At 34.2% G+C, this 23,691-nt stretch overlaps 2 protein-coding genes across 6 annotated transcripts in view; one reads left to right on the plus strand and one right to left on the minus strand.

Moving 5' to 3' along the window:
* Positions 1 to 16,649, minus strand: part of LOC129229735 (histone H4 transcription factor-like) — a 73,027-nt gene extending 56,378 nt beyond the window's left edge. Inside the window, exons 1-4 of one of the 4 annotated variants that reach the window (XM_054864106.1) lie at positions 16,369 to 16,649; positions 15,356 to 15,434; positions 11,855 to 12,005; positions 3,508 to 3,728 (exon numbers count right to left, since the gene is read on the minus strand). In XM_054864106.1, coding sequence (XP_054720081.1) covers positions 3,508 to 3,728; positions 11,855 to 11,999 — 366 coding nt within the window. In that variant the 5' untranslated portion in view covers positions 12,000 to 12,005; positions 15,356 to 15,434; positions 16,369 to 16,649. Of the gene's footprint in view, positions 1 to 3,507; positions 3,729 to 11,854; positions 12,006 to 15,355; positions 15,435 to 16,187 lie in introns of all 4 variants that reach the window. The other 3 variants (XM_054864112.1, XM_054864125.1, XM_054864118.1) reach the window with 3 other exon arrangements.
* A 290-nt stretch (positions 16,650 to 16,939) lies between these two features.
* The window catches only part of LOC129229761 (RNA-binding protein 5-like), a 76,062-nt gene continuing 69,310 nt past the window's right edge, over positions 16,940 to 23,691 (plus strand). For both annotated transcript variants that reach the window (XM_054864135.1, XM_054864138.1), the window contains exon 1: positions 16,940 to 17,110. In XM_054864135.1, the coding sequence (XP_054720110.1) occupies positions 17,106 to 17,110 (5 nt within the window). In that variant the 5' untranslated portion in view covers positions 16,940 to 17,105. The remainder of the gene's footprint in view (positions 17,111 to 23,691) is intronic.

A 23,691-nucleotide genomic window follows, 5' to 3' on the forward strand; every position in this document is an offset into this window, starting at 1 on the left:
TCTCATCCCTTCTTCCCCTAGGTATTTGCTTCCCCTTTTGTTTATGGGGCCGTTTTCAAGGTGAAATTCTGGGAACAAGGATAAGACATTGGCGTTTTTGCAGACGATCGCTGGACAAATAAAATTGCCCCGATATCGCGGCAGGTCGAAACGATGGTTGAGGCATTTTTTAAAAACAAAAGGTGCAATTTCTTATTTTTGAAAAGGGCAGGGCGCATTTCGCGATCTAAAAGAAGGGCATGGCGCTGCGCCCTTCAAAAACGGCCTAGCGGGAACACTAGTGATTACCACAGCATGAAAAACTGGTTCCGAAAGCACAGTGCAATCGATAACTTCAACTTGGGGAGATTTTTTTTCCCCTTTGGTCACCCGGTGGCGATCGGCGCTGAAATCTTTGGTAGCCATTAAAAATTTTTGGTCGCCAATTGGCGAGTGGCGACCGCTAATCTGCACCTCTAGCAGACCAGTGGAATTTTACATTTTTCTTTAGTAAATATCTTAGCGGATAAGTAATAGATGATGCATTTGGCAAAAATTTGGAATAGTAGGTAAACATACCTAAGAAGCGTTTCAATTCTTCCACATTTTTCGGTCGAGGTGCATGAATTATTGCTTCAGTTTTCAGCGGACACTTTGAGATTTTGTTTTGCTCAATCACATATCCTAAATATGAAATCTTATTTTTGAAAAAATGACATTTTGAGCTATTTACATGTAAATTGTACTTTTGTAAACGTTCTAAGCATGCAATCAACCGATCGCGACACTCGGAGAGAGTTTCTCCGTGGATTATTAAGTCATCGAAACATGTGGCTATTCCTTGAAGACCCATCAATATTTGGTCCAAAATTCTATGGAATTCACTAGGAGCTGACTTAATACCGAAAGATAAACGATTGATTTGATAAGTTCCTTGATGCGTAGAAATTGTTTGAACTACTTTACTTTCATCGCCAACGACTACATGCAAATAAGCTTTGAAGAGATCGAGTGTACAAAAAAATTTAGAGTTTCTGAGATTACTTAATATTTCTTCTATTTTTGGTACTGGATAATGTGCATCTTTCAATTGAGGATTTACAGCCACTTTATAGTCCACACACAAGCAAACACCACCGTCGGCTTTGGGTATAACAACAAGTGGTGAACCCCAATCGCTACAATCCACTTTTGTTATTATGTGATCATGTTCTAGATGTTTAAGTTCCTCGTTAACTTTCTCGCGTAAGGTAAAAGGGACATTGCGGGCTTTTAAAAATACAGGTTTTGAATTTTCTCGAAGTTTTAATGAGCAAGTAAAGTCTGGAATTTTCCCAATTTTTTGTTCGAACATGGTAGGAAATATATTGGTAGGATTTATGATGCTATTTACTACATTTGAAACATCAATTACATTAACAGGAATTTCTTCAATTTTATTACTTTTATCAATATTGGATAAATTTATCTTCAAATGTCGAATCCATGTTCTTCCTAAGACTGGTGTAAACATATCTGGAACTATGTACAAAGTTTCTATACTAGTAATATTTTTATATTTCACACTAACTTTTACAAGACCCAATGGTTCAAAAATACCATGAGTGTAAGATCGAAATTTCACCTCTGTAGGCTGCAACTCATTTGTTAAATTCAATAAATCGAAAGGTTGTTTAGTCAAAAGTGTAAGTCCTGCACCTGAATCGACTTCAAATTTTTGTATTTTCCCTTCTATCTGTACGGTAACTCAAAATTTTTCTGAATCGCACGATAGGTTAGATTTGAAAACATCAACAATTTGTGTATTACTTGAAAAATTGCTTACTGCAGCTACATCTGTAACATATATATCATTGATGACACATTGAACTGCATTTGCTTTTTATTTTTCAAAAGTGTTGATAAACAAACTTTTTGGGCGTGCCTTCTTTTTTGACAAAGTTTTCAAAATAATTTTGAAACATCAGCACGACATTCACGGGAAAGGTGATTTGAACGTCCACATCGTAGGCATGTATTATGTATTCCAAGTTCACGGAAATTTAAATTTGAAGAAAACCTACGCCTAGAATTTGATCTATTTCGATTTTCAGAGTAACTTCTCTGTTTATTATTTGAGCGATTCGATTTAATCTGATTTCGTGATCTCGAAATTTTGTGAACTTCTTCTGATTTTGCAGTTGAATTGTGTTTCGATAATTCCCAGTTGTCTATTTTCGAAGCTTCTAAAGCTAACGCTTGTTCTAAAGCTACATCGAAAGTTAAATCTGGAACCATTCACAGTTTTTCTCGAATTACATCATCTCTCAACCCTCTAATAAATTGTGCACGCAAAAACAAATTAGCAACGGAAATTTTACAGTCACAATTAAATTCACAAGTCGAAGTAAATTTGCGTAGTGCCGCTACATAATCAGATACAGTTTCATTTTCGTTTTGGAAACGGCATAGAAATCTGTGCTGTTAGATAATAATGTTAGGTTTAGGACACAAATGTTTTTCAAGAACAATTATTATTTCATCATATGACAATTCATTTGGAAGTTGAGGAGCGATTAACGAGCATAATAAATTATAATGTTCAGATCCAATGCAATTGAGTAATATTTTCACACATTAACTGTTTATCTTCGAAAACGTTCTTGATTTGCAAATAATTTTCAAATCTGTGCTTATACTGTAAAAATGTCTCTGCGGACGCAATAAAACATTCACAAATTTGATAAAAATGTAATCGTACCTTTTTCGTTGTGCTCAGGAACATCTTTGTTTTCGTCTTTTTTCAAGATGAGTTCCACGATTCTATCATTACTAGCGGTTAGAACTTTTAATAATTCCGCATATTGCTGAGCATCCATAATGTTTTAATTCTCGTCGCCAATTACTGTAGTGTATTTTACTAGTGAGGAGTAGAGAGATGTTATTTACACATAGTTATTTATTTACTACGGACAACACAATCACACTAAAGTACACATACAGCTACATCATTGAACTGTGAGATCGAGATCGAAATCGAAACCAACACTAATTAGATAGCCTCGAACTGAGAGCATTAGAGTTCTATTCTTTCGGCGCCTGGATCGAGGTTATAAACCATGGAGGAAAGGATAACAGGGATATTATCATGGGAATATTCCAAAGGGGTTGATTTTTTTTTTAAATATATATAAAGCAAAATATTACATTGAAATTTACAGAAAGGGGAAGCTCAGATTTTACATTCAAATAATGTTTTGGGTTCAGAACTAGATCCAACAGATTAGAAATTGCAGGACAAAAGCCTAAAATTAAGACAAAATATTTCTTATCAGGAATATCCAGGCAACTAATAAAACTATCACTAACTCTGGTGTTTGTGGATATTAAACATAAGGTACCTTTCTCTTGAAAATATATTCTGATATAACTTTGAAGATTACGTACAGAACTAAAAAGTAAAGAATTTTTTACTCTTTCTCCATGAAGCTTTTACAATAAAGCATATTGTAAAAATTTTAAAGAGTAAAGAAAATTTTGATAACTCACAAGACAGCTTTCCCAGTAACAAACAAGAGGATCAGGTAGCTCAGGAATTATATTACGACTCTGGATACCGAGAGTACAATTTGGTATATTTTTCCGAAGCTGCAGATTCCTCCCATGACACTTTATCTTAGCATGGAAAGCATGCAGCAAAATATGTCTTCTAAGCTCAGCAAGATTTTCTGTGAATCCTTCACAGTCTTTCCAGTGACAATGTAAATCATCTAAATGATAAAATATGCATCATGTTAAAAATCACACTATGAAAAAATATAATTTTTTGAATACCATACATAAAAATATTTTATTCACATACCTTGTGAGGGTTATTGCAAACTATATTAATTTAAATTTTGGATAATAATATTAGCCAGTGTTGTCCAAAATATCATCAATGAGTTTTAAACTTATTAAAGAGTTCCAACAGGACTTTCATTTATTTATTTATTATTTATTTATTTTTTTCATTTTAAACTTAAAATCTAAAAAATGCTTGGGTTTATCAATAGATCTATTTCAAACAAATCTAAAAGAAGTTCTTCTGCCCTTATATAGAAGTTTGGTAAGACCTCATTTGGAGTATGCTGTTCAGTTTTGGTCTCCTTATCTTAAGAAAGACATTAACGTATTGGAAAGGGTTCAAAGGCAGGTACAAGGGACAAGGTTGCAGGTACAAGGCAAAGGGGTACAAGGCTAATAAATGAACTTTATCACTTAGACTATAATTCCAGGCTTAGAAGGCTAAAAATGTACAGTCTTGAGCAAAGAAGAAACAGAGGGGACATGATTCAGTTGTTTAAATTTATTAAAATGAAAGATGTTACGGTGCTGAAGTTTAGCACTGAAAACAGGACAAGGGGTCATTGTTTTAAGCTATTTAAATCTCAGGCTAACATGAATGTTAGGAAAAATTATTATTTTAGCAGGGTAGTGGAACCTTGGAACATTTTACCAGAAGAGGTGGTAATGAGCAAGGGAGTAGATAGTTTTAAGAGGGCCATTGATCTTCACTGGGGATTGTAAATTGACTAGGACCAGTCTAGCTGGGCCCAGAGCCTGTTGCTGGTCGTCACATTTGTATTTGTATTTATTAAGACCTGTGATAAGAAGATGAAAGAGTAGACATATCTATATACAGATTTTGTATTCTAAAACTTAGAAATGTTCCTTTTTTGATCATTGAAAATGACTAAAATTAACTATACCCCCCCCCCTTCTGATTTTCTTCCTGCCTATGCCACTGTTTCCCTGTATATAAACTACTATACTGGATTGGCAATATGGCTTAAAAACTAAGTGTTTGGAACGGGGGGGGGGGGGGTCCCAAAATCACTCTCTCCAAGTTCCTGGAATTCATTAGAGCTTTGTCCTTGAACTTATTAGAGTGGACTGCCAACAGTAGACATTGAAAATGACTAGCAAAATTTTATGGAAAAAAATGAATTTAAGTATTTAATAAATCAGTAAAAATGAGCACCAGAGGAATTCATATATTGTCGCCTCTCAGCAACAGTAGGATATCTTAGTGTTATTCCTTTGACTAGATGTCTTAATGTTGCTCTGAGGTGACGACATGCATAGATGTTTGTTGTTTGGTTCCATAAGTCCGACCTTTTTAAAGAAAAGCTAAGGATGGAACTCACACATAAGCATAAGTACAACATTATGGCAGTAATAAGAAGTCTGGGCCTTTCCACTGGTAATCCACAAAGCCCAGCAAGGGTGCAAGTTTGATGATGTGTTCAAGACGGAAAATATTTTCAGCTCCCTCCCCCCCCCCTCAAACCATAAGTGTTTAAGGAAAAATTTATGTGCATAAATGCTGTAGATTTTAACTATGCCAATTTTGGAATCTGTGTTTGATTTAAATTTTAAGCTTTTGACTTTTCTAATAACAGGAACTTAGTTTAAATTTTATTATTTAAGCGTTTTAAATATTGTAATTCCAAAAACCGAAAAATCCCAACAACGGGCCATTTTGGTTAAGTTCAGAGAAAGGAGGGGTTCAGGGACTCTCTTACATCAATTTTTTCAAACTGATAGTCCCAAAATCACAACATTGGGCAACCTTTAAAAATGCTAGAGAAAGAGGGGGGGGGGGGGTGCTCTGGACTCTGCCCAAATTGAAGCTTTAAAAATGAAAATGAACTCCACCTTTCATAACATTTATACGCTTTTTGAATGCATTATTGTAGGGGTGGAGTTCAGGAACTCTCCTTCGGCAATATTTCGAAATTGAAGTTCCAAAAACGCAATATTAGACGATGTTGGATAATGTTAGAGGTAAAAGCATTCGGGGTTCCCAGCCATTAGTTTTTGGCCAATCGTAAACTTTTTTTTTTTTTTTTTGCAGCAATAAAATCGCTGGGACATAAGATTTTCACTTTTGCAACATAAAGCAGCTCTGATCGGAAAGTCTAACCAAGGTAGCACCAACAAACCAGAAAAGAAGGAAAAGTCGGAGAAGGGTATGGACGACTAATGATAATGAACTGGCACCATTCCCCCACACAGTCATCATTTGAAAAAAAAATTCTTTTATAAGATAGCAAGTGGTGAAATAAGGCATAATAAAAAAAAAACACTTTAATAAACTAGATACATTTTTTAAACGAGGTACACTTTTCACTATTCATTAATTAGAAAAAAAAACAATACGGGAACTGAATCCTCACACCAGTGTGGTCCCCAGAATCACATCATAGGCGGATTTACGGGGGTGCCAGGGGGTGCGCCGCACCCCCAAAATTTTTGGTTGGGTTTTGAAAAAAAAAATTAGTTAAGTATATTTCACTCAGAAACGCAGTTGGGGGGAAAAATACATAGCTGCTATACTAGTAAATTTACTTGTATCCAGTGTATCACCACACGTCGCTAGTGAAAGCAATTTTATCCATTTGGAAAAAAAAAAAAAAAAAACCTAATAGATAATTTCATGCAAATAAAGAAACTTCTCAAACAATTTATTGTTCTGTGCTGTGTTATTGTATAGAATAATTGCATGTTCTGTAATTGGGTGTTTATTCGTATATCAATACAAATTCTTCTATTTTAAAACAACAATGGCTAATTAAGTCAAAAAAAAAAAAAAAAAAAAACATGGCTATTGCAAGAAACTTGATCAATAAAATCTTCACCGAAATTAACCGAAAACCAACAATTTTAAGGTAAATAATCAAAACTTTTTGAAGGAGGACTTCCGGACATTTTGCTGCAGTTGTGCATCCAGGGGGGAAGGGGCACAAGACTGGTGACCCTCCCCACAAAATGCTGAGTAGATGTTTAAAAAAAATATTATTTATTATTGAAGAGAAGAAAAGATCTTATTTTGGGAAAACGCAGTTTTTTTACGAAAAAGAAAAAGAATGTTGGGGAAAAAACTTAATTTCTCTTTCAAAAAGAAATATTGACTTATAAATTTTTCAACAGCTTCAGATTATTGGCGGCGAATTATGTGCCTTCTCGCACAATCCTCTTTTTTTCATGTCTCCCCCCCTCCCCCTTTTTTTTTATTTTTTTTCTATTTCGTTTTCATTTTTTCTATTAGTCCTCAAAATGTTTTTTCTCCAAAACCCTTTCTCCAGTTAAAGTTATTACAGAGTACCTCAAATTTCGTTCCTTGGGCTTCACTTTCGCAAAATTTCCAAGGAAGATCTTCTAATCACCTAAATACATCGAAAATCGTTTAAAATTGCGTTTTTAGAGCTTCAGTTTTGAAAAACTGCAGTGTCCCTAACGTTACCAAATATGGTCTTATACTCATGTGTTACTTACACCATGTAACTTACACCATGACTTTAATTTTGGAAAATATTCGAACAAGGGCCTATGTTCCCCCTTTCTCTATTATCATCAAAGAGTGTTAATATTTTGGTTTTGAAAACTACTATTTCGAAATATTTAAGTGGGATAATCCTTTTTTTTTAATACCATGGATTATTGTAGAAGAACTTCATTTTTAGGACTTCAATTTCGAAAATTTTCCAAGGGAGAGCTCCAGAACACCCCGTCCGGTAACAGCATCAAAAATTGTCCTCCGTAGTATTTTTGGAACTTCAATCATGAAAAGTTAAAGAGGTAGCATGGGGGAGGGGAAGGGGTTACGTATTTCTATCTGCTTTTCAACAAACGATTGGAGACAGTCTATGAGTCTCATTCATAACCCAAACTATAAATATGGACTATAATCACATTTATAAGATTAAAATTTCTAAACATAGCCTTGGAGCCACACGTATCTTTCTTGCCTCTAAAATATCACCAAGAACTGTAAAACTGCGTTTTCAAAACTACTATTTCAAATTTTTTCTGGGGCGTGAATCCCATTTCAAACCAGTAGCTAGATTCACCCATTGCTTCTAATATCGACTTTCGTTTAAGACTTTTTCTGCAGTTTGAAATGTTATGAATTGCCCATCCCCTAATCTTACAAAATATGGTTTACATCGCGTTTTTTAGACTTCAAAGTGTGCCCCGCCCTAAAATTATTTTCTGATTTCGATACTGCCTTGTTATTCCGGGAATATCCTCCCCCCCCCCTCAGATCCCTGTTATTGTTGCACCCCCAAATATTTCGGCCTAAATCCGCCTATGAATCACATCCCTCTCAAAGTACTCAAATATAGCCTAACGTGCCGTTTTAAATATTTCATTTTCGAAAAATGTTCGGAAGAGAACTTCCGAACCCCTTCCTCTGAGTTCACCACAAATATCCTAAATTTGAGTTTTAAGGCTTTAGTTTCTAAATTCTTTTTCTAGGAACAGTACCCCCCCCCCTTACCTATACACATGACTTATGACTACCTAAAAATTTTAATACTTTAATTTCGGAAACTTTTAGAAAGAAGCTTCCTACTCCCTTCCCCCTTAAGTCATCCAAAGATAACCCAAAACAGAGCACTTAAAATTTCAGAAACGGAAATATTTTGGGCTGGTCGGCAGAATCCCCCCCCCTCTCTTTGTGTTTATTAAAAGCAGTGTAAGTTTGTGTTTAAGATTTGTTCTTCTATTCAAAGAGCAACTCTCCTCCCCACATCGCCAAAGAAAATCCAAAGTTTTAAGACTTCAATTTCGGAAATGTTCCGAGAAAGACCCCCGAATTCCCTAACTCTTAACTCACTCAAAAATAGCCAAAATAGCATTTTAATACTCCAGCATTTTAGCATGCAGAAATTTTCAAAAAGAGCCCCCCCCCCCCCAAAAAAAAAAAAAACTCCTTCCCCAAAGTTTACTAAATTTGACTTAAATTTTGCTTTTCCCCCTTTTCATCACCGAAGTTTTAAGAATTTAAGTTATAAAATTTATTAAGAAAAAGCCTTCGAATTCTCTCTTCTTAAGTCCGACAAAGATTACCTAAAGCCAAGATCTGAATACTTCAGCTTTGAATATTTTCCAGGGAAAGGGGACCCCGAACCCCAAGACTGTCTTAAGTTGTGCTTTTAAGACTCCAATTTCGGCTTTTCGCCCAAAGAGAGCCCCCTCTCCCACTCTTGACATTGCTGAAGACAGACTAAAACTTTTAAGACTTCAATTACAAACACTTTTCGGGAGAGGGTCCCAAATTCACTTTATCTTAAGAAATTTAAGTATAGCCTCAAATAGTTCTAAATTGATCATCTACAAAACACCAAAACCATCTCTCATCAATTCATCAAAGATTGCCTAAATTAGTGTTTTTATGACTCTAGTTTGATTTTTCTAAGCCTCCCCCTCCCCACTTTTACATCATTAAAGACAGCCTAAACATTTTTAAATTTTTAAGAGTTTGTAGAGAAAAAATCCCAAACCACTCCAAGCTTCAAAAATGATTTTTAATTCTGTTTTTTGATATTTTACTCTGGAGCCCTTGAGTACCCCCCCCCCCCCTAGATTGTCCAAGATACAAACGTTTCAAGACCTCATTATCGTGGGTTAATTTGTGTACTTACCCACTTTGCAAGAGCAGCGTTTTTTCGTAAATTTGTGCTGCAGTTATTTTTCTCGTTTCCTTTTCTCACCCCCCCCCCCATATTTCCATTCCAGCTAGTGTTAGATTGAAAGACATTGTAATTTAGTGATTCCTCAAGTCTTAGAATAGTATACCAGAAACATGTCAAAAATGCAGGAACAGTTGCCCATAGGTATTTCAAACCATTTTGAAATTTTCGCCCGATTCTTTCCAACATTCCAATTTTCATTAAAATATTTAAAGTCCCTGATGGCTCCCGTTTTGCCTGGTATGTAGACGCCCTTTGCTGTGGCGTAAACATTTCATCCCGTCAGCAATCACTCTCAATCGGTGATTCAGATTTAACTCCAAGACATTAAGAGCGCACATAATTATTATTTATGCGTGTAAAGTTTGCAAAAAAAAAATCGCAAATGAAAAAAATAACAACGAAGGATGATCGAAAATAGAAAGACAAAAGGCTAAACTTTCAAATAGAGACGATTAATTCGATAAATCAGGGTGAATAGTGAGCAATTCCGAGGTCTGCAATGCAGTGATTTGGAAATAACAGAGCAACCTAAAAAAAGTCAAACGACGTGAGTCTAAAAGTCACTCCTCCAAAAGCACGTTGCAAACAAAACAAGCCCATGGTGGAAAATCAAGAGTGTGTCGATGTAAATTCGTAGTTATGGAATGGTCCAGTAATATTAAAGCATATTTTTCAAACACTCAATTTTTTTTTAAAGTAAATACTGAATTAAAGTGATCGAATTTCTTTCCGTCCCGACCTCCGTCTCGGAAATTTTGTCCAAGATGGAAATCCGTCCTGAGACGGAAGGTCTTGCACCCATGAAGCCTAGTTTTTGACTATTTGGAGTGTTCAAGGGGGTTACAATCCCCATGAAGTTTATGTATATATTTGTGGTTGTGCTTCATTCTTCCTTGCGGTTTCTATAACATCTGATGCCCTACCTAATGTTCAGTCCTGGCTATGGGCAAGGGTGCATTCAGGGGAGGGTCAAAGAGTCAGCTGACCCCCCTGTGACAAGAATATCTTTTTGATAAAACTTCAGTTTTTAAGATCTAAAAGAAATACTGCCACTTTGCTCTGTAAGGTATTTCTTCTCAGCTCGTTACAATTCAAAGGATTGCCTGGGTTTTTTTTACTGGGCACATAATGTTTGTGTGTGCGTTTTTTTTTTTTTTTTTTTCATTTTCAGAAGAATAATCATCTCAAAAGAGCTTAATGTTTTTTCGGAGCAATCTTCCACCTCAAACAACATGTGTGTGTGTCCTTTTTCCAACTATTTCACAACTCTAATGCTAAAAATATACTCTTGAGCAAAGAAGAAACCAAGGGGACATGATTCAGTAGTTTAAATTTATAAAAAGGAAAGATGTTATGGGGCTAAAGTTAAGCACTGAAAACAGGACAAGGGGTCATTGTTTTAAGCTATTGAAATCTCAGGCTAGCATGGATATTAGGAAAAATTATTTTAGCAGGGTAGTGGAACTTTGGAACAGCTTACCAGAAGAGGTGGTAATGAGCAAGGGAGTAGATAGTTTTAAGAGGGCTATTGATCTACACTGAGGATTGTAAATTAACTAGGACCAACCTAGCTGGGCCTAGAGCCTGTTGCTGGTCGTCACTTTTGTATTTTAATTTGTAACTGTAATTTCATATGTTCAAAGCTTATGGTATCATGACCCTATTGTCTGCCGAAAGAAATGTGACTTTTGAAGAAAATTTGAAAGAATATGGTCCATGGAGCATTCAAACGTTTAGGGGGAGGTGGTAATTTGAAAGAATATGATCTCATTTGGGAGGGGGGTGCTCCGTAGCATATGAGTCTGTGCGCTATCACCCTCATGCAACTCTGTTTAACTGATACTTTTTAATGTAGGAGGCATAACAATGGCCGACCCTCCCCCCCCCCCCCCCCTTACAAAAATTTCTGGATCCGCCCCTGGCTACGGGTCAGGTACTAGCTCTAGCAACCATAGGCTGTCACTAAACTTCATACTTAATTGTTCAGTAAGTTACCGTCCTATGGCCAGGGTCAAGGCAGAAATACATAAAATACATGTTTTCCTCCTCCAGCTCATTCACTTCCTACGCCGGGCTGATGAGTGCTAATAAACCCGAAACTGTAGTCCTCGGCTGGAATTGACCAAGCCAACAGTGCATTTCATGTTATCATACTTAATTGTTTAGAATAAATTTGATACTCTGAGAAAAATTATTTTTTATTTAAGGCTATGAAACATGAAACTACCATTACAGCGTTCATTTTGGACTTATTCATCAAATAAGAACTTCTCAGAAACAATGAAGTTTTTTCTTTATCAGTCACAAAAGAATAAAATATAGAAAAGGAATTAAGAAACTTGTTTTTTTAATGAATAAATTAGTGCATTTACCTCCATTTAATTGGGGAAGATGATCTCTCAATAAATGTGATATAAAACTTTCAATATCATCTTTAACAATGTCACATTCCTCCCATTCACATGGTAAGTTTAAAACTTCATTAGCAAAAGGAACAACCTTCTTCATTTTGGCCATAATTAACTAGTTAAGAAAATATAGCTTTGTTTTCATACATTTTAAAAAACAGTACATCAACAAATAATGTAAATTAAATATTCACTTAAGTCAGGGCTGTCCAACTGGCAGCCCGCGGGCCTCATGCGGCCCAACAACACATATTGTACAGCCTGCCAACTTCTTATTCAGAATGTAAAAAAGGCGGATCGCCCTCGGTTTTCCCATTAAAATTTAAAGAAATTGTTTTATAATTAACTAGCTGCGTTGCCCGGCTTTGCCCGGTCGAACCTTGAAAATAAAAATTGTGTCAAGTGATGCATATTCAACAACCAGACATAAAAAATAAATAAGAAAAACATTATGATTTCCCTTCAAAACAATGACGACAGATATTAAAATACTTTTAAGAAATTAAATCCAGAAAGATGGATTTAAAATGCATAACCATGGAAACAAAATAAAATAAGTTTAAGGAATTAAAATACGAAAGAAAATGGATCACAATTAGAAGGAAATCGAGATTTCTTAAACTTGATTTAAAAAGGCTTGTAACTTTTTTTCCTTTTGTGATAAAAGCTTATTTTTTCGACCATAGGTCGAGTTAGATCTGGAGTAAAAAAGGTTACTTTTTCCACTGGCGTCAAAAAGAAAGCTGTGGGACAATTCCTTCACTTTTAATGATTTATTTAATGAAAAAAGTAGTGCCTAAATTTCAGTTAAGCCTAAAAAAATTCGAGCTAAAAATGCAAATAACTCTCGTCATAATAAAGTTAGAGCATTGAAACAAATTGCGTAGAACGTGGAAAATTATACCCTTTCTAACGATATGTAACATTAATATGTGCAAGTAATTATTCAGCCCCATATTTGAAATTTTATGTGAAAATTGGGCCTAAATGGGAATAAAAAAAGAACTATTCATTGAATTTTATTTGAACTGGTCTGCAAACCTTTCCAGGACTTAAAGGAACAACCGCAATCGGCCGGGTAGTTTTTGATTTTTGCAAGTTCGAACACACAGACGCTTTTTGGGGACTTCATTTTATACTATGTAGAGATAATTAAACTATTAATTGTTATTTTATAAGAGGTAAGAGGTTATTGTACAACTTTTTCAAACTGCGGCTCACTAGGTGATCAGTTACCAGAATTCTGGCCTGTGGGCTCTTTGCAGTTGGACAGCCCTGACTTAAGTAATAACAACTTGGATATCATGAATTTAGTAAGTTAGAAGATACAAAGATTAGATATATTTTGAGTTCTCTTCTTTTTCCAATGATGAAAAGAAAATATAACATCGACTATTATACAGTCTGAAACCATCAAAAATAGATTTGAATCCAACATATCTTGGAATAGCCTTGGCACTGTTTTGTTGTATACCATGTTGAGGGTGCCCTGAAAGGACAGAACAACAGGCTCCACAGATGGTGTAACTGCCGTCAATGTATACCAGAGGCTTTCTGTGATGAAACAGTATACCACCTCAAATCATGAAGCCTGGTGCAATTAGGTGCATGGGTGCCAGCCACAGGGATACCATTGGCTGTACAACACAGGGCTAGATACCTAGTGTGGTGTCTGCAACACCCTTCCTGTACTTTTAACAGAACACGATTGTCTCAATGCCTATTGTACCGTTTTCACCTGACGAATTCTCCGACCTGACCTCTGGACAAGTCATGGAGGCTGCTCATCTGGACGATTGTTCTGCACTAATTTTAATTGTGTTGTTGAGAAATATTGGAGAGCCCATGGTTTGATGATCTAATGGCAAATTGACAAGGCATTTGTGAAATAAAACACCCTTCCTAAACTATCAATTGGCATAGCAATTGGTTGACGAATGAATCTAGCTCAGGGTTACCATGAAAGTTCAAGAATGAAATCCGGTTACTTTTTCAGGTTTTCCAGATTATTTCAGGAAAATTTCCAGGTTAACGGATATCGACTTATTAATAGCTTATTATTGTAAATAAATCTATTTCCTTAATCAAAGAATGCTCACAGTAAACGCAAATAATTGTTATAACAAATTGATTAAGGTTAAAACAAACTTGATTACTCAGTAAATATTATAAGATTTTATAAAGGTCAGAAATTTCCAAATTATATTAGTTTTTTCTTCCCTGCAATTGTGTTGTACGAAAGTTTACTTCTTTTTCTTTCCATGAATTTTTTTAAACATTTCTTATACTTTTTTTTAACCACTTTGCAACCTTTTCTATGATGATGTTATTTTGTACCATTCAAACATGATTGAGAATATGCTAGAGATCTCAGTGGATTCACTGCTGCTTGAATAAAACATCTTGTAGCCAGTCTCTCATGCTACATGAGACTTAGATTGTAAATTTTTGACCAACGTGATAAACATGTCTTGGTTGATACCTAATGCACATAGAAGTGTAGCATAGTAAAGGTCAAGATTCCCGGTCATCACTCGCCACTGGCGACCTAGTTTGAAAAAGTGGCTACCTAAAAAAGACTTCTTCAGTCGCCGTTTCCCCCCCCCCCCTGTTGTTTCTAAGAAAAAAAATCTTGGGATGAACACTAATTATGCACAAACTCAAGAGAGTGGAGGAAAATAAATTGGTTTGGAAGCATACGCCTGAGGATAAACACATCAAGGAAGATAGTTTTTTGACTAGAACAGCAATACTTTTCAGTTACGTGTGAAACATAGACGCCATATTTGGTCACTCACAAGATGGAAGTAGACAAAGTACTTAAATGCTTAAGTTTGCAAAAACAAAGCAGAATTGGTGTTTATTCAAATGCAAACTAATGAAAATAACGCAAATGTGCTGTGGGAGCCAGTTCCAAAAATCATTCAGTTTTGTGACGGTTCTGTACAAAGGCGCCCATATGGGGAGGGGGGAGGGCAAGTAGGGGCTCAAGCCCCCTTCCCTTAGAAATGAGAACTTCCTTGCTCTTAGTGTTTTTTTCTTAGCAAAAATGTATAAAAATTTCTTTTCCAGGCATTAATGATTAAGTTTTTAAAAATATCAAATTTTAATATCTCTAATCTGTACTGAAATTGGTTTAAATGGGGAAAATATTCTGCTAAACCATGGGGAAAAGTTTTGAGCCCCCCCCCTTTTAAAATTTTGCATATGGACGCCCCTCTGTTCAGTGCTGTTGGCTTAGATTTTGGCATGAAAAGTAGAAATAAAATGACAAATTAGGTACAATATTTTTGTTTAATAAATTCATTACAAATATAAGGTAATATGGAATGCTTATCCCCCCTAAAATTATTTTTATATTATAATTTGTATGATCCATAGCCATCTGATTGTTTTGTTCATTAATATTTACAAAATACAAATATGACACATTCATGCGTATGATGCATTGATGTCATAACTAACTTGATTTTTTCTGTGTGTATGGGTGGTGAGGAGAAGGAAACATTCGCCCCGGGCGTTGTCATCGGTTCTTCGGACGGCCCTGAAAATATGTGTTGTAATAAATCTTCCTTCATGAGCAATGATCCATAAAAATCATCATTCTGCATGTCTCAAACTAAAAGCATTCGCTAACTGTTTAATACAAACGAATATAGCAAGTTACACTGCTCTTCCAAAATGTAGGTTATTAGTTGCTGATACCAAATATTTTATATATTGAACAAAAATTTCAGTGTCAGTCACCACAGTGGCAACCAAACATGCTGTTTTAATTTACTGCAAGGAGGTCAAAGGTACCAGCTAAACAGAGCTAAACTGCAGTTTTTGTATCATATTGCGACAGAATGACAACTTTTAATGAATCTTCTCCATGCAAATACCATTTTTGGACTTCGTTGATGTTCTCTCAACTATATAAAATAATGATTTGTGACATACATAAAAGTTAAACAATGAAAACTTATTAAAATTTCTCTATTGTGGCAGTGAGAAGCAAAGGGGTTTAAGTGGATTTATTAAAGTTTTGAGAAAAATACATTTGAAGTTCAGATCCAAGATAGACTTTCATTTAAATTTTTTTCTAAATCCTGCTGTATAGCATCACCTACCAGGGATACTAGTTCTATCTCTTGCCCTGAAATAGAGGAGAGGTTCTCCTATCATATCTACAGGTTAACTCAATTTTTTAAATTTTGGCACTTACATCTCTTTGCTTCTCACTTCCTCAATTGAAAGATTCATTAATCATGCATAATCTGAAGAAATACATGAGTGAAGAAGATTTCCTATATACCTCTGCAAAATTAGGATACAGGAGTAAGTGGTCTAACTGAAGAACCACTTTTATGTTCTAATAAAACTGAAACAAATCAATATGGGGAAGAAGATTTTAGCACAAAGATAACATTCAAGTTATCAATGTGAGATTGTAATGCATTTCTCATTAGTAGACAACAAACACAGAACGTGCTTACAATGAATCGGTCAAGGCTCTCTCTCTTTGTTAGCCTTTTAAAACTCCTCTAGAAGATTACGTTCTTTTCGTTTAATTCTTTCCCCAAAACTTGGAATTTAACATGAACATTGAGACGAAAAAATTAAATTATTTCTTCTTTTTCTTTGAAAATGAACAAGTCTCCCCATCTCCCAATTATCTTTGAGCGCTAACAATATCATTTTAACATTCAAAGATAGGAATCCACTATTTTTGCTTTTCGCATGCCGCAACCTGATGATCTGAACATGTCAAACTTTTAAAAAGGAAAGACAGAAAATGAAGAGGGGAAAGGAATGCCAACAATCCCCCCCTTTTAATAAAAATTATGTTGCCATTTTGTAAAAGTAAATTAGAAATTGTTGCTCTAATAATATTAAAGCTTCAAAAAAAAAAACATTTAATTAAAAAGTAAGCTAGAATTTGGAGCATGAAATGTTGAGTTTGAGTTGATTTATTTTTTAAAACTAACATTATTGAGCGGCTATTGCCGTCAAACATAGAAGATATTTATACCTGCTTGTTTGGCAGCAGTCACAAATTGCGCCATTGTTGCGATCTCTGTTTAACAAAAATTTATTTTCAATTTAATACGGAACAATTAACGACAATTAATTTTTTTATTTATTTATTTATTTAGTGTCTACTTTTGTTGTTTTGAAACTTCTCTTTTGTACTTGATTCTAAAATCATTTATTACTTTAAATTCTCGATTCTATGGGGTATGTATAGTGTCATTTTTAATTTCTACTTACTGTAAGATCGTTATTGTATTGTAAATTTATTTTCGCTGCAAACTTACGTCATGGAAATGCTGTAATACTTTTGGCTGAATGTTGCATGTTTCCAATGTTTTAACTTCCAGTATTAAAGTTACATCACTGTAAGTACTAAGCATTTGTTGTCGGAATGCAAATATTGGTGCGAAGTAATTTAAAATGTCGCTGCAGCTTTGAATCGTTTGGTGTAAATTAAGAAGAAAAATGAAACTCTGCCTCAGCAGCCTCAGAATATTACTGTATTCTTGATAGTATCCAGCGTAGTGATGTAAAATGCCTGGGTATTTATTTTTAGGGGTAAAGACCCAAAATGGGTATTTACCCGTGTATTTATTTCAAAAATTTATATTCAACTAAAATACTTTTGGGTATGTATTCCACTATGTATATATATAACCAACCATCCTACAAAACAATAAATTTTTGCCCAAGAATTGTATTTTGATCACATATTTAAAGAATTATTGTGTGAAACAGCTTAGCAATCTAATATGATATTCACATTTAATTGTGTTAGATATGCCTAATCAACGTTGAGCAATACTAAATACAATATATGTTGAGCTAATCAAAGCTTAACTATTTACAAAAAAAAAAGCAAACAGCAATTTTTTAAGGTCCTTGTCAGTGCATGACATCAAAATGTAACGAAATGTTGCTCAATTTATTATTACTATTAATCTATATCTTTTGTAGAAATTTCCTCCAAACCTACTTCAAGTGTTCAGGCCTATTCTGCATCTTATATATATATAATCAGCTGCGGCTCGTGCCTTAATTTAGCGGGTGGGCCCGCTGTATAAAGTTTTTACAATAGTATTTATACAGATAAAATGAAGAGAACTATAGTTAGTAATGCTGAGCAATAAAATACGTTCTTTTGTAGTTTTATTTCGTGCTGCTCTTCAAGCGTCAAAGTTGAAATTGGTAATTTTAAAAAATAATCCACTTGATTATTTTTTTAAATTTCAAGATAAACATTCTAAATTTAAAGACATCCAACCCATGCAACTAATAATAAACAACACACAGCATTAATCAAACTACTACTATACCCTTAATATCAACACGATCAGTTGATCACACAGCAGCATTAATTTCGATTTAGCCATGCTTCCTTAGAGCAAATTACGAACGTAACAATATTTCTTCTAGAAGCAAACAATTTCTTTAATTGCCTATGTATTCTTCTTTTTCAAATTTAGAATTATCTTTAAGTTTTATTGTGTGGAACCACATTGCAATATCTACTGGTCACATCTCATTCAGAGTTCAATTCATTTTCTTTTTTTTTTTTTTTTGCATTTTAATAAAATATGTAATTTTTTGAAATCTTCGTATGCGCTTACTGATAAATCAATAATTTTTTTAATGCCATTAAAAAAAATCAAAACACTTAAGGACATTTCAACTTTAAAGAAAAATATAAGGCCTTTTCTGTTTTTACACATATTTCAAAAATCTTTTTGCTAAATGATAATCATTTCTAAAAAAGTTGTGCATTCGTTTGCTTATCCTATTAGTTAAAAATATTCTGTCATTAATTATGTAAAAAATGATGAAACTTCCAGAGTAAGTTTCGTTGATAAGGAAATATAGAAACACACACACAACAACAACAAAAAAAGTTTGAATTTTGAGATGTTGAATTCAAACTGTGCTTTTCTCAATCGCGAATTGCGATAGGATTCTACTTGTTGGGTTTCTTGCTTCTACTAATGACTTTTATCGCAACCATAATTTGAATTCAAGATGTCAAAATTCAAATTAATGTCAGGGGTTGGATGTTGTGTGCTGGATTCTATTTTCATGTTAAAAGAATTGTGTGAAGTCGAGAAGGGTCGTTAATAAATAATTCTCGATTCCGAAGCACATGGACACCTGCATTGTAAGCATAGAAAAATAAAATCAAAGGACAGATTTAATTCAACGGTCAAGTGAAAACAATAAACAATTTGTGATTGCTCAAAAAGAAGTTCATCGAGAAAACGCACACCTGTGTGAGTGACCTAAAGCCAATAATTTTTTCAATAACTAAGCTAGAGTGCTGAAACCCCCATAATTTTTGAAACAATCTGAAGTTTTTAAATAAATAAAAAATCAATAGTTTGGATATTTTTGAGGTAATGTAGCCGCTATGCCTTTAAGGACTTAAAGCGATGTACAGGGTCAAACTGAAATAATTCAAGTTTTTGCTCGACAATTCTTTGACATAGAAAATAAATAAATAAAGCCTATTTTAGCTTTAATACTTATTAGTACTGTCTGATCTCGAAAGCCGCGACTAGCACCGTTGAACGGTTCTATTTTAAAAAGGGGTGACAGCTTGTTGAAGAGTAGGTGGTTTTTTGGTAGCATTTCTGCTTAAAAATAAAAAAAAAAAGCCTCAACCCGAACCAACATCTCTAATAAACAAATCCAACGGAAAACAAAACAAAACAAAAAAAAAAAAAAATCCCCCTCACATTCGTTATCTTATCAATATCTCCCCTATTTTGATAAAATCAGAAGCGACCTGACGCATGCGCAAATTTGAGGAAGGTTGCGGTTTAAAATGTCAAACAGTACTTTAGCCACCTATCAAAACAAAGAAGAAAATTGAAAAGATCTCGCCCAATTGAAGCTGTTTTGTAAAAGTTTCGGACAAATTCAGAACTTTGATTAGCACCACACTCAAAACCAAGTAATCTGTGCTGTGTGCTACTCGAAAATGAAATCTCTATTCAGAAATTCCGCTCATATTAGTTCCAAGCAGAAAATTAAGTAAATAAAAATATGCATGAGTTGCGATAAATCCATAAAATTGTAAATCCCTTTTCCAGGTATTAACAGCCATTTAAGATTAAAGACAAAAGAGGGTCAGAGCACGTGACAAACCTTTTTTTTATTCACATGGACTCTCTTTTTTCTGCCCTCCGAGCTGTTTTTCCGTGCAAGTGACGCGCGCGTAAAATATTTCCCTCCTTCTTTGCCTTAACTGGTATTGGGTGAAGATACTTTTCCAAGGGGCAGGGAAGCTGCTGCCCACACAGCAGGAGTCGGGGTGACACGGACTTGCCGTTGTGGTGGCTGGTTGAATCGTTGTGATTGGTTAGGAGCGGAGGTGTGGCAGGGGACAACTGTCGAAATGACCCTAGAATCATTCTCAAAGTTTGCAATCGCGAACGTTAACACATAGAAAACTTGTAATGTTTTACAGTCGACGCTCATTATAACGACCACACATTATAAAGACCATCCCATTATAACGACCAGTGGTAGAAGTCCCAACTTTGTTCCTATAAACTCCATGTTAATTTGCTTTTGTTATAACGACCGTTCTGTATCAACTAATCCAATACAGCGACCGAATCAGCGGACGCTATTTCTTGTGTTCTTTCCAATAAAACAAATGTAGCTTAAAATGACATTGACTATTGTTTACGGACATTTGCCTGAAGTTTTCAATGTCAAATCCAACTTTAAGAGGGGGGGGGGGGATTACCATTCACCACAGCTAGCACAGAAAAAATAATGGAAGAAAAAATCGAGAAAATTCCAGATTCCTAAGAAAAGGGAGTTGACAGATGTATTGGTGGTTTGGTGTTTGAATCTAGTATTTTTAAAGATTTGGGGTTCTCGAAGGACTTTTAAATGTTTCTTTGGAAAGCAAGAGAAACACAGTTTATCACCTATATCTGAAACAGAAAATAATGTTTTGCAAAAATCACGTCTGCTAAAAAGGCAGCCCTCTGTTTCTGAGGTTTTATCTTCAGAAATTGTTGTGGTAGTAGTAGTAGCAGATCTGAAAGTGTGTAACATTTTCCTCCCTATATTTTCTACGTTAAAACTTGTTTAATATTCTGTCATAATATTTTGCACACTACTTTTCTAAAAATTCCTATGACAAAAAACATTTGGGCATTTACTTGGGCATGTATGATGACGGTGTACATTTTTGAGATTTATACCTCTTATAACGACCACTCGTTATAAAGACCTTTTTCTCTGGGACGGAGATGGTCGTTATATCGAGAGTCGACTGTATTAGCGATATGCAAAGTGCTAGAGATTTAAAATCTGTTTCACGCCCCCAAATCTTTGCTTTTTGTTTAACTGAAATAGAAAACGTTATTTTTGAATAATTTATTTAACTGTGCACAGTTTGTCTGGGTGGGCTAACCCCACCCGGCCCATAGTGACGAGCGGCCCCTGATATATATATATCAGGGGTCTGTCCAGGATTTTTCACAGGGTCCGTTTTTTGTGAAAAATCAAATAATTTTGTGAAAAATGAATTAATTTTGTAAAAAATCAAAAAATTTCGCAAATTTTTTTTTTTTGTTAAAACGAAATTTTAGAATTTAGAGATGGCACAAACTGCATCAATTAAACTTAAAGTTGAGTGTTTTCCTCTTCTACGTCGAGAAAATCATTCTGGATTTTTTTTCTGATATTTGGCGGGGGGGGGGGCATCGCTCTTTCAAGTATCAATATTTATCTACCATTCTACATTATGTTAAATTATACTAGATATATTTATGTACAGTACTTAAAATAATTGTAACAAAAATATAAATAAATAAAATAAAATTCAGAATAGGGTTCAGCATTCAACTTTTTGACCCAAGACACTCTTAAAAAGCACAGAATTTCGTTTAAAACTTATAAATTCCGTGATTTTAACAAAAATAAAAAGATATTTCAATTGTTTACCTCTTAACAAAGCGTAATAATCATTAAAAATTCGAAAAATCGGATTCCCATAGCGGATGCAAAGAGATCGCAATTCTCAATGTGAAGGCATCAAAAGTATAAAAACGGCTTGTAAAAGAAATATTTTTAATAAAATTATTTTAAAATTGCATTTTAGAGTCCTATGATAAACATATCATTAATATCTGTGGACACAGTTGACCCAAAAATAAAATAAAATAAACCATCTATTTAGCATTTTCATTTTTGACTCATAACAGAAAATGGAATTTTGCTTTAAAAACTTGAAATGAGAGTTCTAACAGAAATAAAGAGACTTTTCTTTTATTTGAATCCTAATGAAGCGAAGTTAGCTTGAAAAAAGAACAAAATATGATTCTCATATCGGATGTTTAAAGATTGCATTTTTCAAAATGTAGACATCTAAAGGAAAAAAAAAACGGTAATTAAAAGAGTTTATTTAAAGTTAATCATCCTTGTTAGCATCAAAAAATCAAAACCCATATAATTTTCTCCCAAAATAACAATTAAACATTGCACTGCACCCACGCAGTAAAAACGTAAATATTGACAAGCTGGGAAAATGATGAGAATATTTTCTAATCAAGTCATTATAAAGGTTCAATGCCAGCCCCTAAGTGGTGATACTTTTGAAGTTGGTAACACTATCTGAAGCGATCATATTTTTTTTTTTTTTTTCCACACCCGTACTATCCCTTTGCAGTTCTAAGTTCATTTCGCAGATATATATTATTATTGTTTATTAAATCATGAGGGGAGAAAAGTGCTTACCAATGCCTTTTCAGAAAAGTTTACAAAAACATCACTGCTAATTAGCTGTGATAAAACAAACAACCATTATATTTATTTGGCAGTAGCAATTATTTATTGCTTGCAGGAGCATCCCAAGAGTGCCGATTTTTTTTTTTTTTTTTTCAAAATTAAGCCGATTTTGTATAAGCTGATCCCTTTAATTTGACTTTAAAAAAGGTTCCAATAATTATCGGTTTATACACAGAATCAGAATTTTGTGAAGGGTCCGTTTTGTTTGATCGGGATTTTGTGGAAGGTCCGTTTTGTTTGATCGGGATTTTGTGAAAGGTCCGTTTTGGTTGATCGGATTTTTGTGAAGGGTCCGTTAATGGACCCAAATATCCTCTGGCCAGACCCCTGTATATGTATATAAAATACAGAAACATTTAAAATTAAAAACAGAAAGAAAGAAACCAAAGATGTTCTGAAGAATAGACCTTGCAAACTAAGTGGCTGGTCTACCCCCTGTTAACATATCAGTCCTTAGTTTGCTTATTTCATTTTGATATTTTGACTCTCTTTTAATTGTATTTCAAGCATATTTTATTGAGTGTGAGAAAAAATAGAGACGTTACAACTGTTTTGCAAACGTTTTAATTTAAAGAGCAAATCAATTTAATACTAAATAAATACAGCACAACAGAAATGTTAGAATAAAAATACTTGATCAATTTAGTCAACTTAATCAAACAGCAGGAAGGAATTATGATACTGTCTTAAAAATCCTGTGTTGCTGATGGAATGACTCTTAAAACAAAATCCCAAAATAGTATTTTAAAAAGAAGAAAATTTGAGCCTAAAATAAAAGTGATTATAAAAGCAAATAAATTCAACATAAACGTTTTAAGTACAAAGATATTTATATCTTTCAAAAGTGATTATATTTGAAAGAAAAAAAGTTTATTACACGTATTTGCTTTTTGTAAAAAAGTATTTTAGAATACTTTTGACGTCCTTTGTACAGTTAGTTTTCAGATAATATTTAAATTCTTCAGAAGTAATACCCCGCCCCTTTT

Source organism: Uloborus diversus, chromosome 1 (genome assembly GCF_026930045.1).
Source record: "Uloborus diversus isolate 005 chromosome 1, Udiv.v.3.1, whole genome shotgun sequence".
Classification (NCBI taxonomy): domain Eukaryota; kingdom Metazoa; phylum Arthropoda; class Arachnida; order Araneae; family Uloboridae; genus Uloborus; species Uloborus diversus.